Raw genomic sequence first — 15,919 nt, 5'->3', positions numbered from 1 at the left:
AGAGGCAGCAATTACGCAATGGCGAATGAGGGGGTCAGTCTATGGGAGGAGAGGCGAGAGAAATACGGCTCCCGCGAAAGAGGGGGCATCGGGGCAAACGATGACGGACAATGACGGAGGAATACAAGGACAGAACGAAACGGTGGATATGTCTATGGGGCGTGAACGAGTCTATGAGTTGCGAGGAGAGGTATCAGGAGAGAAGCGAGGAAAGTTTAGGCTGGCGACGACGGCCCGGCAAAGTCGTGTACAACGGCGCCCTCGTCCTGAGGCGGGTGCGCGCCCGCCCCGCCAGCGTTCTCGCGCTGCGCTGCAGACGACTTGCGGACGAGGCGTGTCCCGCCTGGGCTCGGGCACACATCCTCGTAGCCAGGCGGGCCGAAGCTGAGCGGCGTGATGCCGCCGCCGAGGAAGCCGCGCGCAGCAACGTCGTACGACGGGACCTGGCTCAGGAAGTCGACCGACTGCTGCTGTGCCGCGCCGGCGGCCGCAAGCGGATTCGTCTGCGGCCCGCCGGAAGGCGGCGAGAGCAACGGCGTGTGCGTCCCACTGCTGCCAAAGTACTGCGTGAAACCGCCCGGTTGCGTCGGACTCAGCAGCGGGCTCGGCTGTGCGGGCGACGCCGAGATAGGCGACGCGCCGGCCGAATGCTGCTGCGGAGGGTGCGCGTTCGACATGAGCGGGTGCGTGTGCACCGCGTTTGGCGGCGTGTCGATCGCGAGTGCTGGGCGAGGGACCTGCCCCGACGGGCCCGTGCGCGCTGCATGCGCAGCGAGCGCGTTTGACAGCGCAGACGGGTTCGGCATGGCCGAGTGGTCGTCGTGCGGGTGCGGGCCCGGCGTGTGCGAACCGCCTCGCCGCGAGTCGGACGAATGTCCGCTCATGTGCAGCGCATCGCGCAGGTTGCTCGACGAGTTGTTGCGCGAGAATGCCGTGAGCGGTCGCAGCGGTTTCGGAACGTGGAAGTTGAAGAAGCTGCCCGAGGTGTGCGAGCGCGAAAGTGAAGGGCGCTCGTCGGCTGCTTGAGCTGCAGAGACTGCGGCAGGCGTGGTCGGCGCCGACGAGATCGGAATGGACGAGGACGGCGCGTGATGTTCGCGCTCGGGACTGGGCGCCCGCGAGCCTGGCCGCGATGACGGGCGCGAGTTACTGCGACTGCCGGGGCGAGATGCGGGTGCCGAGTGCGTCGGCGAGGCGTGGCTGCTGTCGACATTGAGTGTGCCGAGAAGCTCCGAGTCGAACCAGTTGCGGTGGTCCTCGGGATTCTCGACCCGTTCAGGCGGAGGCGATGAGGTAGCCGGAGTCGCTGCGCCCGAACTGCGGCGCGAGGCGCTATTGTTGAGCGACGAGAGCGCATGGAATCCGCCGAATCCGCCGAAGCTGCCATGGTGCGAGCTGCGGCGGTCGGGAGAGGGTGGGCGCGAAGGCGGGCGCGACGCAGGAGGCGAGATGCCGGGGGTGCCCGTCGGCGTCACGCGCGTGCTCCACGGCGTCGGCGCGAAATTTGCGCGGCCTGCGTACTGCCCGGCCGTCTCGGCGTTGGCGACGCGGTCCATGACATGGTCCTGGTACGACGGCAAGTCGACCTGCGGAACGTCGGAGTGGGCGAGCGCGCCCGACGCGCCGAACAGCAGGTTTCGCGAGCCGGCCGAGGCGAGTCGCGCCTCTTCCTGCAGACATGACGAGAGGATGTGGATCGGAAGGGCGCAGCGGAGCTCAGAGACGTGGCCGTCCGGGTTCTTGATGAACGCGCTCCACTTGATCTTGTGGTTCACGAAGACGGGATGCACCGTGTGCGACGGTGCAGTCCAGATAGGGACCTGGACGTCAACGACCACGTCGACCTCGGTGTCCTGCCCATCGTCCTCTGCCAATGCGTCGGCAGGCTGCCCTGACGCCGAGTGGTCCTCCTCTTCCTCCTCTTCCTCCGCGCCGAGCTGGAACCGTGCCCTTCGACCGTTCGCCCCGCCGTTGCGCGGAAAAGGGTAGCCGCTGGCTCCACTACGGTCGGTAGCAGGCGTCCTCGCACCACCGTGATAGGGCGAGTTGAAGCCCGGCGTGCTTGGCGTCTGCGCGCCCGAGGCAAGACCCATTGACGAGAGCGAGGCAGACGACTCGATCCTGGCAGCCGGCGTATGTGTACCGGAGGAAGGGCCGTGCGAGCCGTCCTCGACAAAATTGTACTTGACGACCGTCGCGTCGCGCGCTTCCGAATGCGACGAATTCTTCGAATAGACGGTTCTGCGGATCAACTGGCTTGAGCTCCGGTGATAAAATCGACCAGGACAGGAACGCACGTGTGCTCTCGGATCGTCGTTATGAGCGAGACGATGCGGACGCCCTTCGCAAGCGGTGAGAACTTGACTGCGACGGGGATCGTGTCGCCGGCGGCGAAAGCCTTGTGCGGGAGCGTGAAAGAGTACATGACCTTGCCAGGCCAGGTGTTCTCTGCGAAGGACCTGTCAGCGTCGGGAGCGAAGCGGGACGGACGGAAGAGCCGCACCGATTTCGAGCGTCTGGTTGAACTCGACCGCATCCGCGCCAAAGCTCCTCGAGATGCGCACAATCTTACGCGCCTTCCAGTCGGTGTTGGCGAAACCAGGCCGCTGTGCGATTGCCTTGAGCTTGTATTCGATCACGCCCGTGCCCGAGTATGTCCGCAGACTGGCCGGAAGCGACCCGGGCACGGTGAGCGAGAAGGGAAACACGTGACGGCCGGCCTTGAGCGTGTGAACGTGATGATGCTCCTTCTTGGCGTCGATGCGGTTCGTGTGCGAGGAGGGGTTCAGGAAGTTGAAGTCGTGGAAGAACAGAGGGTGGTCGTGGTGGTGCGTCGAAGAGTCGCGCCAAGTCACCTTGGCGACACCCGTAAAGACAAGCCTGTGGAAGAGCCAATGTCAGCGAACGGTACGAGGTTGACATTGCTGCGGGTACAAGCACTCACGCGACCTCCTTGAGATCCGTTGCGTGCACGAGGTTGAGCACGAGCTCGCCGTTGAGCGTGGCCGGCTCATACTCGTCGCCCGTGAAGCCTCGCAGCACGAGGTCGTTTGACTCGAGGTGAATCTCGAGCGGCTCATGGTGGCCGGATTGCGGCATGGCGGTGCAGAGGGAGGTGTGAGAGCGTTCAGGCCTGCGGGAACCGTTCCGCTGGTCAGCATGGAGTTCTAACAGGGAATCGAAGACGCTTCTGTGCCGTGCACGCAGGTCAAGAGGATGGCAGCGAACTTGAACGCACGAAGGTCAACCCGGCAGGTCCCGGAAGGAGAGCAGCCGGCCTCAAAGCGCCTCTTCAGCTCGAGGACGCGGCGCAGCGCGGTGCAGTACTTCTGCTACGTGCGGTGTCGATCCACGCCGGTCCGGAGCGCGGAACTGCGAGAAGCGAGACGTCAGAGGCTTTGAGCACGACAGCGCGACTTGCGACGATATCGCCCGATCGGCCGTGGGTTGAGTCGATCTCGACAGTGCGTACCTTTCAGACCGTGGATCCGCCGCTTCGGGCCCGTTCTGAGAGTAGCGAGGGGACGAGCGAGGACACGAATGGCGCAGTGGCCGAGTCGGTGCAGCAAAGCCCGCCGAGCGCGACTTGGTCGGAGGGATAGGCGCTGAAGGCTTTTTCTGGCGCAGTGCGCGGTCGCAAGACTCCGCCCGAGCAGCGGGATCGAAGCGAGGTGGCGATAGGCAACTGTCGGCGCCGAAACGTGGATGATCGAGCGCCCGCAGCACGCACGAGCGGTGCAGGCGCGAGAGCGTCGGGTCGATGAAGCTTTGTGCAAGGTCGCAACGATGCCTGACGGCCGCCTGCACTCTTCGGAAAGACTGGCACCGCCCCCTGCTTGCCGAGGGGAAGAGCGGAGCTGCTCGTCGGTCTCGTTATGCGAACAGATTTTAGTGACATTGAGATCTATTTCTGACTGCTACGAAAGTCTACTGGCGAAAAGAGAGCAGGATTGGGGTCCGTTCGAAACAAGTAGACGCGGAATACGAGTATCCAACAGACCGCTCCTAGCGGTGGACCGGCCAGCGCGTGTACCGAAGACAAAAAAAAGGCGCTGGGGTAGTTGAGGCAAGAAGACCCGGAAGAAGAAACGCGAAAGAAGGCGAACGAGGGTTGAGAAGGTTGCGGTTGACCAGCGAGACAAGGCGCTCAAAGGCGCCGTGGCTTCTTTGCCGGTGAACCGCAAACGACCTCGCTCGGGACTGGTAGTAAGGTGCGCGGGCGCACCTTAGCGCGCACTGTCGTCAGGCCCGCGCAGCGTTTCGACACCTGCATCACGTCGAGCTGCAAACGAGCAAGCTGAGAATCAGCGCTTCCCATCAGAGCAGATGCAACGACGCACCATGTGTGGCGCAATCTTGGGCGCCTGTATACCGCTCGCACCCGGGTGGTCCCCATGCAAGCGCCGCGTGTGCCCGTCCGCCTTAAGCGCGAGCACATCGCGATGCGCCATGTCAAAACAGAAGCGCACTGCTGAAGTGCGTGCGAGCTCGGAGAAGGTACGGTTGCGGTATGGCGCGGAGTTGTAGGTTGTGTGCGAAAGTGAGGTGGTCAAAGGTGGACGAGAGGGCGAAGCGGGGCCGCTGACCGCAGACGGATGCGAAGACGAGATGACGGTGGCCGTGCGCGCCTGCGAGGAAGACGTGGTAGAGGCAAGTGAGGTGATGGCGGTCTGCGTGAGGTCGTCCGGAACTTGCGACCAGGCAAAGTCGCCATCGCCGAATGATTCCTCGTCCACCATCTCCTCGTCAGCGCCCGCCGGCGTTGTCAGGACAAGCGCGGCCGTTTTGCGCAGCGGTACTTTCGAAGGCGAGGTGACGATGGAGACCGTCTCGGATGATGCGATCGAGAGATCCGTTGCGGCAGCCTGCAGACGAGTGAGAAAAGGTTTGGAGTCGAGAGAGGGAGGCGGCGGTGTCGGTTCGAGCGGTTCGAGGTAGGCACATGAAGCCTGACGGGGGGGAAAGGTTTCTGAGCAGCGGAGCCTGATGAAGCAGGGAGAACTACGCTCACGAGCAGAGCGCGCACAGCCCTCTCGCCATCCGGACCTTGCAATTTCTGCGACCGGAAGCACCTGGACCCGCGATCGTTGATCGACCAAAAGCGCTTCGACAGCTGCAGCAGCGCGAGCTTGTGGTCGGGTGACGACCCGCTCCAGCCCTTCTTGGAAGGCGACTTAGTCGGTGAGCCGGGCGCGGCCGCGTACAGAGCGGCGGTCTTCTTGCGCTCGCGTTCGTGGCCCCAACTGCGGAAGAGCTCCTTGTACTCGGCGAAGACGGTCTGTGCCAGGAAGATGTCGATGAGCAGCAGCATCTTGATCATGAAGGTGACGCGGGCGCACCCGAACATGGTCGAGGATCAAGCAGAGATCCTCAAAGTGACCCGAAGGTGCGGACGAGCTCTTCTCGCGCTCGGCCAGTCCGGCGAGCCATGCGGTACGCCATTCGTGTGCAACGTCCTCGTCGATGGCGAATCTGCGCTCTTCCGCCCAAGCAATGTGCTGCCTCTTGGCCTCTTTGAGAGCGCTTCGCCCCTCTTTGACAAGCTCGTCTGCATGGACCGATGAGTCAGGGTTGGCCCGTCTGGCGAGGTAATCAGGACGCGCCGAGAGGATGCGCCCCCAGGCTTGTCGGCCGCGCCGCAAACTTCGCCGCTTCGGGAGGCTTCCTGCCGTCCTCGCAGAACGTCCATTCAGGGCGATGGGGAAAGGGCTTGAAGAATTTCGCCTTAACGCGGCGCCACTGCTCCGCCGAGAAAGAGAGGCCTTGCTTGCGCCCGTCGAGCGCGCGGCAGAAGAGGTGTCCGGCCTGCGCGAGCCTACGGTCAGTGCGATCGACGCTTGGAAGAGAGTGGAAGACGGACCTCAGACGTAAGCGGGTCTTGGATGCCGCGCTCGTAGGCGAGTGTCGTGTGAGCGGTTGAAAGCATGCCGTACTGAGTGCCGGCCCACAGCCCCTCCATGAAGACTTGCGCAAGCGCACTACTATTGTCGGTACCCACGAGCGGTCGGACATGGTCCGACACCTTGCGGCGGTCCACTTCGAACCAGTCGGAGTCTCGGAACGGCGGATCAGCATAGGCAGGATCGGCCTTCGCCGGGTTGAACGGGGTAACGAATGCCGGATGCGTCATGAACAGGAGCTTGTCGCCATCGTAGTCGCCACCTTGACGCCGGAATACAGTGTGAGTCAGCAAAGGAAGATTCCCTGGCGAATGCCCGCACGCACCCGAGAGAATCGAGCACAACGACCTGTCTCCCTTGCTCGAGACGATAATAACGTCCCAATAGCTCGCATATTCTGGTCGGAAGACGCCCGTCGCGCTGGTCACGAGGAATTGTCAAGTTCGTTTCTCCGGCAGGGACCTGGCGCGGCTGATACGTACCGCTGGACGTCGCAGGGCTGTACAGCGGGCGAGCGGCTCAAAAGTGTCGGCCCGAGCACGTTGCCGACGTAGCCCTGACCCGAAGGGGCCGGCATCTTCTCCGAGACCTGGAAGAAGAACTCGCCCTCCTCCAGCACGCCGAGCTGTGCGCAGCGTCAGTGTCGCCCTTTCATTTCGTAGAAGAAGAGCTGAGCGCGCACGTGGTCAGCGATGACGAAGGCGGTACGCGAGAACTCGTCGTCGATTCGGAAGTTTGTTTGCTTGGAGATCCAGTTCTCGGCGACGATGCGCAGCTTGTCGGCGAGGTGAGGATTCTCCTGCGGATCGAAGCCAGCTTGCTGAAGGTTGAAGCTTGTCAGTCTAGGCGCCATGAGCGCTCAGTGGCTAGGCGCACCAGCATTTCAACCACAACCTCGGCGACCACGTTCGGCGCGCCAGAGGTCGGGTCGAGCCTCCGGTCGTGCACAAACTCGCCGCTCTCCTGCTGTTGCGGCTTTGTCTCCTCGCCGTCGTCGAGCGAGGACGAGCTGCCCGTTGCAGCGAGTTTGAGGCTCTGCGGATCGTGCGCCAGCCGCGCCTTCATCGTGCGGTCTTCGAGGATCCCGCACGATTTCTCGACGTAATAGAGCAGAGCCACCGTCGACGGCCCGTTCCAGAAGGCGTCGAGACCTGCGGATCCCAGTGTTAGTTCGCTTGTCGCGCTCACCACCCACAGGACGGACTCGTATTGATCTGGTCGCGAAGCATCTTACGGAACGCAGACGTCGGGACGCCGCAATGCGCGAGAACCTGCCGAGTATGGCGTCTCAAGCTTGTGTGGTGACCCGACGAAGAATCAGGCGCACCTCGAACATCTGCTTGCCCAGCTTGGATCCGCCCTTGCCGCCCGATGGCACGCTGTGAAGCTCGAATGTGAAGCTGCGCGTCTGGCGATCCTTGAACTTCCACTGCGAGTCGCGGACTTCGATCCAGACCTCGCCAGCTTCGGTCCACGGTGACTGTGGTGCGACGGCCCACACGCCTGCGGCGATGCGGGAGCGTCAGCGCCAGCACGAGGCGGGTAAGGAAATAAAAACGAGGGGTGGTAACCCACCTTTGCCAGGACCGATGCGGCCCTGTGCGACGGCTGGAATCGCAGACTGTAGTTCTGCGTCGCGGCGGGACGAAGCATACTTGTCGGCAACGATCTTCATGGCCTGCGGAGATTCGCGGTCAGCGCCAGTCTCGAACAATGGGTGTATCTGTGCGCACTCCAAAGCTCATGAGCGAGCAGCCGTCCGTCATGACGACCTCGTTCTTCTTTATCGGGTCCCCCTCGACCCAGTGCATATCCACGCCCGTCGGGCCCTGCCACCGCACCTTCTCGCCGTCCTTTGCTTCGAGCGAGAACTTGAGCAAAGGTCGCGCCGGCTTGGAGGGCTCGGCGGCGAAGGGTCGCAGCTGGATGAACGAGTCGGTGGTGCGGACGGTGGTGTAGTCGAGCTGCCAGACCATATCATCGATCGCCTCGGATGCCGGGTACTGCTGCACGGTACCGCGAATGCAGCCTTGACGTCGGTTTGAGCCGTCAGAGTTGCAAACATGATGGAGAGGAGGAGTGCGATCTCACTCGGCAGGTACGAGCCGGGCAACAACTCTGCAGCCAGTGCAGGCTTCTTGCGCCGTAGCTCGTCACAGATTGCGCGCATAGCAGCGACCGAAACCTTGAGCGTATCGGACGTGAGGTCGGGGGTGCGCAGTACATGGGTGCGCGGGAAAGTGACGGTCGGTGTCTGTGAAGAGCAAGATGAGCAGAAGGTCCAGAGCAGATCTCGACAAGGAGCCTACGGTGGTGGTCAAGCCAAGCTCGAAGCGAGCTGCATACTTCGCGACGCTCATGCTGCCGTTCAGCTCTACTTCAAGGTACTGCAACGAAGAGTCGTAAGCTCCCTTCAGGGAGTGAAATACAGTCATGACGCACCCGCTGAGCGAACTCGACAAGCGAGATCGTTTTGATTCCCTCGCCGCTCTCGCACCAAAAGACCGCTGCGCCGTCCTTCCAGCAGAACGGGCGAAACTGTCGCCCGAAAATGCACAGCGGGTGATCGAAGAAGTCACGGATCCGCTGGCGGAAGCGGGTGTCGGCGGGCGAGCTGGTATCTTCGAGCGGTGCAGCCGAGCGATTGACTACTTTATCTTCGAGGCTTATGCGCTGTAGGGCAAAAGCATTCAGTACGGTCAGATCTAAAGCGCAGCGCGGCGGACTGGCGCACAAAGAAGCGGTCGCTGCCAAAGCGGCGATACAATGCCGAGCCCATGCCGGCAGCAGGCGGTTGCAGCTTGAAGATGAGGCGGTCCTCAATCGTCGTCAACGAGCCGGTGAAGTGCACCGAGCCTTGGCGGAAGGCAGCCTCCATCTCGGGCTTGCTCTCGCACGCGGGAAACTCGGTCCAGAGGCTCGCTTCGGGACGCTTGACCCCGGGGTGCGAAGTCTTCGAGAGCCTCGTGAGGTGGTCGCGCAAAGCAGTTGAAAGGTATTCGTGCATCTCCTGCAAGTGCGGCCGCTCGAGGCGCTCCTCGAACTGGTACGGGTAGTCGGGCCACTTGATGGCGCTTTGCTGTAGAGCTCAATGTCAGGGACGGCGGCGAGGGCAGGCGATCAAGGGCGGCTCACCGGCAGACCGGCGTGAAGGTATCGCGCGTGCTCAAACTGGTGAAGCCAGCTGCAGGTCGGCGCCATTTTGCGGACGTGCATAGCAGCATCGAGAATGACGGTCCCTGCGTGCTTCTGCCTCAATACGTGCCAAGCCGAGAGTAAGAGCGTGAGACGCACGACCGTCGATAACGGACCAGCCGTCGACGGGCAGGCCGCTGGATGGTGCGGCCGACACTCGCTCGATCTTCTTGCCCGTTGCTGGCGCCGGCGAGAACACCGTCGAAGCGTTGGCGCTCTTGGGCGAGAGCAGCTTGGTCGGGCGGCTGGGGGACTTTGTGGGTCCGAGCGACCCGGGAGCCGCCTTTTCGCCAAGCGTGCCGGTACCAAGTCTGTCAGCAAATCGCGGTCGCGTTGGTGTATGGGGAGCCGCCATCTCGCGAAAGGACGCCCCGAGGCCGCGGTCGGTCGCTGGAAGGGCGAACCTGTGGGGACTACGTGAGCGAAGTAGCTCTTCCGAGGAGGTCGCGCGATACAACGCACCAGTAATCGATAGGCACGCGTGCACGCGTCCAAGATAGAGCACAGAGCGAGCACGAGGACGAAACGAGCGGCTGAACGGTTCACTCAGCGGACGAAGCGGGACGGCGCAGCGACATCAGCTTGGAAGGCAAGATGCACGGTTCCAGCGGACTCAGACTCACGCAAGACCAAGTCTGAGCACCGTCCTAGCCTTCTGGGTGCTTGCGAGGGAAGCAGGCGGACTGCAATCTTCATCTCTTGACTTCCTGGGATCGCCTTGAACCGCCCGCGATGCTCTCGAGGGACTTGCTGCGGCGCGTAGTCTCTTCGTACAATGCACAGGGACCGTGCAGGCGCTCCGCCCGCTCCTTCGCGGCGAGTGCCCGTCGCCTGAACGTCGTCAACGAGCTGGAGCAGCGAGGCATGCTGCACGAACTGACCAGGTCCGTAGAGATCCGCAGACCCTGCCAGAAAGTCACTGACGCCCTGACTGTATCCAGTCGAGCCGCGCGCAAGCACGTCCAGTCGCCGACGACCGTCTATCTCGGCGTCGACCCGTCTGCGCGCTCCCTTCATGTCGGCAATCTCCTCGCTCTCGTCGGCTTGCTCCACTTCCGACTCCAAGGACATACTGCAGTAGCTTTGGTCCGTGCCTCCGCCGACTCTTGGACCGAGCAAAGCTGATCTCGGTGCACAAAGATTGGCGGCGCAACCGGTGCTATCGGCGACCCATCCGGCCGCTCGACAGAACGCAACGCCCTGGCTCCAGAAGCGCTCGCAGCCAACGTCGAATCTATCACAAAGCAGCTGACGGCGTTCTTGGATCGCGGCGTTGAATTCGCGCGGGCGCGGACACGACGGAGAGATGCGGATGCGGCAGAAGAGCCGAGCAGCGGGTCCGTCAAGGTGGTCAACAACCTCGACTGGACAGGCGGGATGAGCCTGCTCGAATTTTTGAGCACGGTGGGCAAGATGGCCCGCGTCTCGACGATGCTGTCCCGAGAAAGGTACGTCCGGTGATCCCGCCGTCCGCTTCTCTCGCTCACAATCTCCTCTGCAGTGTCAAGTCGCGTCTCGACTCGTCCTCGGGCATCTCCTTCACCGAGTTCAGCTATCAGCTGCTGCAGGCGTACGACTTCTTGCGGCTGCACCGCGACCTCGGGTGCACGATGCAGCTCGGCGGGTCCGACCAGCTCGGCAACATCGTCAGCGGCATCGACCTGATTCGGCGAGCGAACTTTATTGACGCAGGCGCGGCAGCAGAAGAGGCGAAGGAGGACCCGGCGTTCGGGCTGACGTTCCCGTTGCTGACGACGGCGTCCGGAGACAAGTTCGGCAAGAGCGCCGGAAACGCCATCTGGCTTGACCCGTCTATGACTTCGCCTTTCGACCTCTATCAAGTACGTCTGTCGCGGCTACCCTGATCTGACGCAACTGACGCCCGCTCCACAGTTCTTCCTGCGAACAAGCGACGAGGAGGTCGAGAAGTACCTCAAAATCTTCACTTTCATCCGCGTGGTCGAGATCGATGCCATCATGCACGACCACAAGGTGTGCTCTGATGCTAGCAATCCATACAAGGCTGCCAACTGACCCCTTGCCCGCTTACAGGCTGAGCCCAAGAACCGTCTCGCGCAAAAGGTGCTTGCCTCCGAAGCCACGGAGCTCATCCATGGTGGTCCGTATGCACTCTTATGCCCACTGTGAACGCTGTGGTCTGACGCTGCGTAACCACAGCCGAGGGTCTCGGTCAAGCCCTTGCCGCGACCGACGTCTTCTACGGCTCCGACCTGACTTCGTCGCTAAAGCCCGAGACTATCGCCGCCCTCGACGGCTCTCCCTCGTCCGCCGTGCCGCTCCCGTCTCTCCTCGTCCGCTTGCCCAAGGCAGCGCACCTTGGCCAGTCGCTCGAAAAGGTCGTGCTTGCGAGCGGTCTTCTCGCTTCAAAGAGTGAGCACTTCTGCTGACAAACGTCAAGCTACTGCGCTGACTCGCTGTCCTGCTTGCAGCACAAGCGCGCAAAGCGATCGAAGCGGGAACGATCCAAGTCAACAATGTGCGCGTCCCGCCCAAAAGCCACATGCGCATGATCACCGAGTCCGACCTGCTCGACGGGAGGATGCTCGTGCTCAAGGCGGGCAAGTCGGTCCACAAGGCTGTCTTGGTGGAGTAGAAACGGTCGCTCGAAGTCACCACTGTGTTGTTGTAGACGACGTAAACTAGACTTCGCATCTCTCGCTCCTCTCTTTCAGCTCTCCCATCTCGCATCTCTCGTTAAAATTTGACGAGCAAGAAGACTGTTGGCGCGGTAATAGAGACTACCGGAAGATATCGTCATCGCTCATGTCCATCGCATCTCCGTCGTCGCCGTCATCCGCCAGCACGACCGTCTCAGTCTGCTTCTTCTCCTTCATCGCGCCCGGCGCTGGCTCGCCATCGACGTCGTCTTCTGCTGTCGCCACGGGTGCACCGTCGATGTCCTCCTCCGCGACTATCGCTGCGCCGTCAACATCGTCCGCGACCGGTGCGCCATCGACATCGTCGTCGACGGGTGCGCCATCGACATCGTCGTCTGCCTGCATCGCAACTGCCTCGCCGTCGACATCCTCTGCCTCGTCCACCGTTGCCGCGTCCGGCTCGGCAGGCGCGAAGGCGGCCGCTTTAAAGCTCGACTTGAACCCTCCGCCTGCGCCTGGAGCGGTCTCCTGCTCGTGCGCTTGCGGCGGGATTGGCGCGTTCAGCGCGGCTGCCACCTCTGGCGGGAGAGACTCGGCGAAGGCAAGAATCTCGGCGTCCATTGCGGCCGAGTCGGCAGCGGCGGCCGAAGCGGAAGACGAAGTCTCGTCGACGACGTCGAGGCCGGCGAGGCGACGTTTGAAGTCTTCGATGACGGATGGTTCGAAGAGCATCCAGTCGTTGGCCCAGACGTCGATGACCTGGGTGCACAGCGCAGACATGTCAGCAAATGACCGCGAGATCGCGGCGAAAGTGCTAGAAAGAGGGCGCGACGCACCTTCTCGATCAACCCGCGGAACTGCTCCGCCTTGAGCCGCCCGGGGAAGCTGAGGTAGATGTCGCCTAGGTGGTCGAAGACGGCGGGCAGCTTCGCCTCAAAGACAGAGCGGTAGGTCCACGCATTGGGCACGCTCGCGGCCGCGTTGTGCAGGATGTCCGAAACGAGGTGCAGCCGCGCGAGTTTGCGCGGGACGGGTGTCGTGTCAATCGTCAGCGAACAGACGAGAATGTCGGCGATCTGCTCGGGTTACGCTCGTGAGCCCGACCGAAGGCGACGAGAGGAAAGAGGTGGACGCACGTAGGACGCGCAGTCGGCGTGCTCAAGGGCAAACGCCATGCCGCGCGCTATCCGTTCGCGCTTGCTGTCGAGCCCACGGAGCATGCACTCGAAGCGCTTCTGCGCCAGCTTGCCGAGCTTGCCCTTGCCGACCCGTTCGCCCTCCGAGTCTTCCGAGCTGTCCGACGAGTAGATATCGGCGTTACCCTGCAGCGACGCTCGTCAGCTCGGCGCAAGTGTACGTGGGCGGGAGAAAGTACCTCGTCGTCGAAGTGCGCGACTTGCGGCGGCTCGTACTCCGGGTCAACGAGCATGCGGAAGTAGTGGTAGCTCGGCAGCTGCGCGAGTATCGCATCAGTATAGTCTCCGTCTCTCAGTTTACAAAACGCGTGCCTTGTCATCCCGCAAGAAGGCGAACCTCGGGCTGTCCTTCTCCTTCTCCCGCAGCACCTCCTCGAAGGCCCTCCCGTTCTCGCGCACCTTCTTCGCCACCGTCGCCAGCAAGTTCTCCTCCGCGCCGTCCTCAAGCTCGGGCCAAACACGCGCGCGCGACGAGCCGGCATCGGCGCGCTTGCGCCGCTTCGAGCGCAGGAACTCGACCGGGTCGTCGGGAGAGCGGGACCGGGACCGGGACCGCGAGCGGGACCGGGTGCCTCGCGCGTAGGTGGAGAGCGTGCGCTCGCGATCGCGATGGTAGCTGACGTCGGGCTCGGGTTCTGTGTGAGTGGACCGAAAACGTACACGCGAGACGGAGGAGGCACGTAAGCCTGCGACCCTTCGAGAGCTACAGTGGTCCGCACGCACCGTACAGCGCAGTCGCGGGTAGCGGTACTGCCTTGCCCCAGCCAATCTTAAGCGTGTTGTCGCCCCACTCTGCGCCGTCCATTTCCTTTGCAGCGCGCTCCGCATCCGGCCGGCGAAGGTACGCAACGAAGCCGCCGAGCTTGCGCCCGCCCGTCGTGGCGAGATTGCCCGAGTCGAGACGCGGCCACATAATCTGCCAGTGCAAACGTCAGCAGATGTCGACAAGAGCCGGGGCGCAGCTGGGCACCTTGAGACTGCCGATCGGTCCGAAGCGAGCGAACATCTTTCCAAACGCATCTTCGGTCACGTTGCTCGGCAGACCTCCAACGTGCAAATTTGTCGTGAGCGGGTCGCCCATGTCGTACGAGCCGGTGACGACTGGCGCATGCTCGCGAGCTGCATGGCAAAAGGTGAGCAAGGCTTTTGATGAGGAAGAGTAGGCAACGCACCGGCAAGTGCGGTCACGGAAGCGCCGACTGCAAGGTGTCAGACAATGTCTCAGTCCGCGCTTGCGACAAGGATCACACCGACGTGGAGCGCACCTCGCCCGGCTTGTTGCTTGAGGCGCTCTTCTCGCGCAGCTTGATCCCTGGAAAGTCGGATCCAGACGAAGTTCGAGCGAAGCGATGTGGGATGCACAGTCAATACGCAAGGCTCGTGGAGGGGTCGGAGCACGCCTCGTTGAGCAAGGCTCAGACGGCGGCAGGAGGAAAAGCGAGGAACCTCTTGAGCTGCTCGAGAAAGTTGTCGCCTTCGCGCTTCTTGCGCCCGGGCGGACCAGTGGGCTTGACTGGCTCTTGCGGCTGTTTCGACGAGGGTCAGCCGGCTCATTCGCGGCTAGAAACGCGGAAGGGAGTGCGTACCTCGCCGTCGTCGCCCATCAGGTTTGCGGCAGTCGGCCGGTTCGCATACTTCGGCTGAGCCAGTGCCCTGGGTCCTGTCGGTACTTTCGGGCCAGTGGGCGGCGCTGAAGGACCCGCCGCCGAAGGACCCGGTGCGGCTGACGGCGGAGGAGGAGGGCGATCCGCCAGCGGGTTGTACCGTTCCTCGCCGCCTGCGCGCACGAAGCCCTTGCCCGCAGTCTTCACTGCTCCTCCGACGCGCGGCCGCGCTCCCTGCGACGGGCCCGTCTCCTCGTCGCCGCCGAACGCCTCGACAAAGTCGCGGTACGCCTGCGCGGCCTCCTCGGCCTCCTTGCGCTGCCGCTCGGCCTCGAGCTCCTTCTCGCGCTCGAGCTTGGACTTGCGGTTGAGCCCTTCGAAGCGCTGGACCTTGTTGGCGGCGACGACGCCGGCGGCCTGGAACGGGCGCTCGTCGTCCGAGTCGCCGAGCGCGAGGCGCTGCCGTGGGTCCATGCTGGCTATTTGCAGAGCGTGTGGTTGCTAAGCGTCAGACCGCACGGCTCGATGCGCCGTGGACGGAGAGCGAGGAGATGAGGCGGGTGGAGCTGGAGGACGACGACCAGCAGCGAGGCGCGGCCAGGCTCGTGAGGCACTACTGCAGCCTGTGTCCACCCTGTAGCAGGCTCGCTGCAGCTAAGGGCGTGCTCAAGGCGAGTGCAGCGACGTTGACAAGGCAGAGTAGTGGCCCCTCTTCCCCGTCGAGCCGAAATCAGCACTCGATAGCAGCAAACTGGAGTGACCATGAGGCTACCGTGGCGCCATGGGATTTCATCGCGTGCATCCATCTCGTCGTCGACAGCCGCAAGACGATGCTGTTCTCGCCGAGTTCTCGCTGATCCGTCTGAACTTGCTGGCACGAGAGACGGTGGAGCCTCGATTGGCAATGGGGCCAAGAGGCAGAGCTACAGAACGTTGATAGAGACCTTGAGGTACGGAGGAAGGCAAACAAGCGAAGGCACTTTGAGCAGGTAAGGATAAACGGAAAAGACTTGACAAGTGTTCGAGTGTTCAACTGCGAGCTCGAGCTCACCAATCAGACACGATCGGCACGTTGTGAGTGGGGCACGCGTACCTGGACCCTAGGCGACTGAGATAGCGGTAATACACAGACTGAGAAGGTCAAACGGAAGGACTGCACAAGCGGGTTCGGCGTCAGCGCGTGCTGCCGTGCAGGACCTCACGTGAGGGAAGCGTAATTGAGCAGACCTTTGAGCGAGTGCGTGACTTCAGTGGTGTTCCGGGGGCGGGGGGTGGGGAGCCGGCGAGTGAACAGGAGGCGGCGGGTGTCCACCACCGCCTTTCTTGAGGCACTTCGAGATTCCCCAGGGCGTCTTGGTGCACTCGTAGTGCTTGGGGCCTATGACACAGCAGCGAGTGAGCACAAA

General features: G+C 62.8%; 4 protein-coding genes across 4 annotated transcripts; 1 reads left to right on the top strand and 3 right to left on the bottom strand.

Moving 5' to 3' along the window:
- Window positions 1-215: 215 nt before the first annotated feature.
- Window positions 216-3,099, bottom strand: JCM10292_002831 (uncharacterized protein; the record flags this gene model as incomplete). Its single annotated transcript, XM_076652316.1, has 4 exons — window positions 216-2,241; window positions 2,298-2,448; window positions 2,504-2,880; window positions 2,945-3,099. The coding sequence occupies 4 exons, from the start codon at window positions 3,097-3,099 to the stop codon at window positions 216-218; spliced, it is 2,709 nt and encodes a 902-aa protein (XP_076502108.1).
- Window positions 3,100-4,147: 1,048 nt separating this feature from the next.
- JCM10292_002830 (uncharacterized protein) lies at window positions 4,148-9,450 on the bottom strand (the record flags this gene model as incomplete). Its single annotated transcript, XM_076652315.1, has 20 exons — window positions 4,148-4,282; window positions 4,341-4,949; window positions 5,012-5,278; window positions 5,340-5,548; window positions 5,604-5,805; window positions 5,861-6,162; window positions 6,226-6,320; window positions 6,383-6,525; window positions 6,583-6,720; window positions 6,777-7,051; window positions 7,105-7,171; window positions 7,228-7,403; window positions 7,476-7,578; window positions 7,634-7,929; window positions 7,992-8,154; window positions 8,210-8,287; window positions 8,343-8,573; window positions 8,635-8,979; window positions 9,036-9,139; window positions 9,195-9,450. 20 exons carry the CDS (start codon window positions 9,448-9,450, stop codon window positions 4,148-4,150), a joined length of 4,194 nt encoding a protein of 1,397 aa, XP_076502107.1.
- Window positions 9,451-9,827: 377 nt separating this feature from the next.
- MSY1 (tyrosine--tRNA ligase MSY1) lies at window positions 9,828-11,709 on the top strand (the record flags this gene model as incomplete). Its single annotated transcript, XM_076652314.1, has 8 exons — window positions 9,828-9,979; window positions 10,037-10,181; window positions 10,236-10,543; window positions 10,597-10,936; window positions 10,989-11,087; window positions 11,148-11,214; window positions 11,274-11,486; window positions 11,546-11,709. The coding sequence occupies 8 exons, from the start codon at window positions 9,828-9,830 to the stop codon at window positions 11,707-11,709; spliced, it is 1,488 nt and encodes a 495-aa protein (XP_076502106.1).
- Window positions 11,710-11,854: 145 nt separating this feature from the next.
- JCM10292_002828 (uncharacterized protein) lies at window positions 11,855-14,987 on the bottom strand (the record flags this gene model as incomplete). The annotated part of the gene is made up of 11 exons (XM_076652313.1): window positions 11,855-12,472; window positions 12,550-12,789; window positions 12,850-13,035; window positions 13,089-13,166; window positions 13,222-13,544; window positions 13,633-13,825; window positions 13,880-14,028; window positions 14,082-14,108; window positions 14,175-14,221; window positions 14,356-14,435; window positions 14,496-14,987. The coding sequence occupies 11 exons, from the start codon at window positions 14,985-14,987 to the stop codon at window positions 11,855-11,857; spliced, it is 2,433 nt and encodes an 810-aa protein (XP_076502105.1).
- Window positions 14,988-15,919: the final 932 nt, after the last annotated feature.

Source organism: Rhodotorula paludigena, assembly GCF_050403205.1.
Source record: "Rhodotorula paludigena JCM10292 DNA, Rt_paludigena_JCM10292v1_ctg72, whole genome shotgun sequence".
NCBI lineage: Eukaryota > Fungi > Basidiomycota > Microbotryomycetes > Sporidiobolales > Sporidiobolaceae > Rhodotorula > Rhodotorula paludigena.
This window is presented reverse-complemented; position numbering and strand designations above follow the sequence as displayed.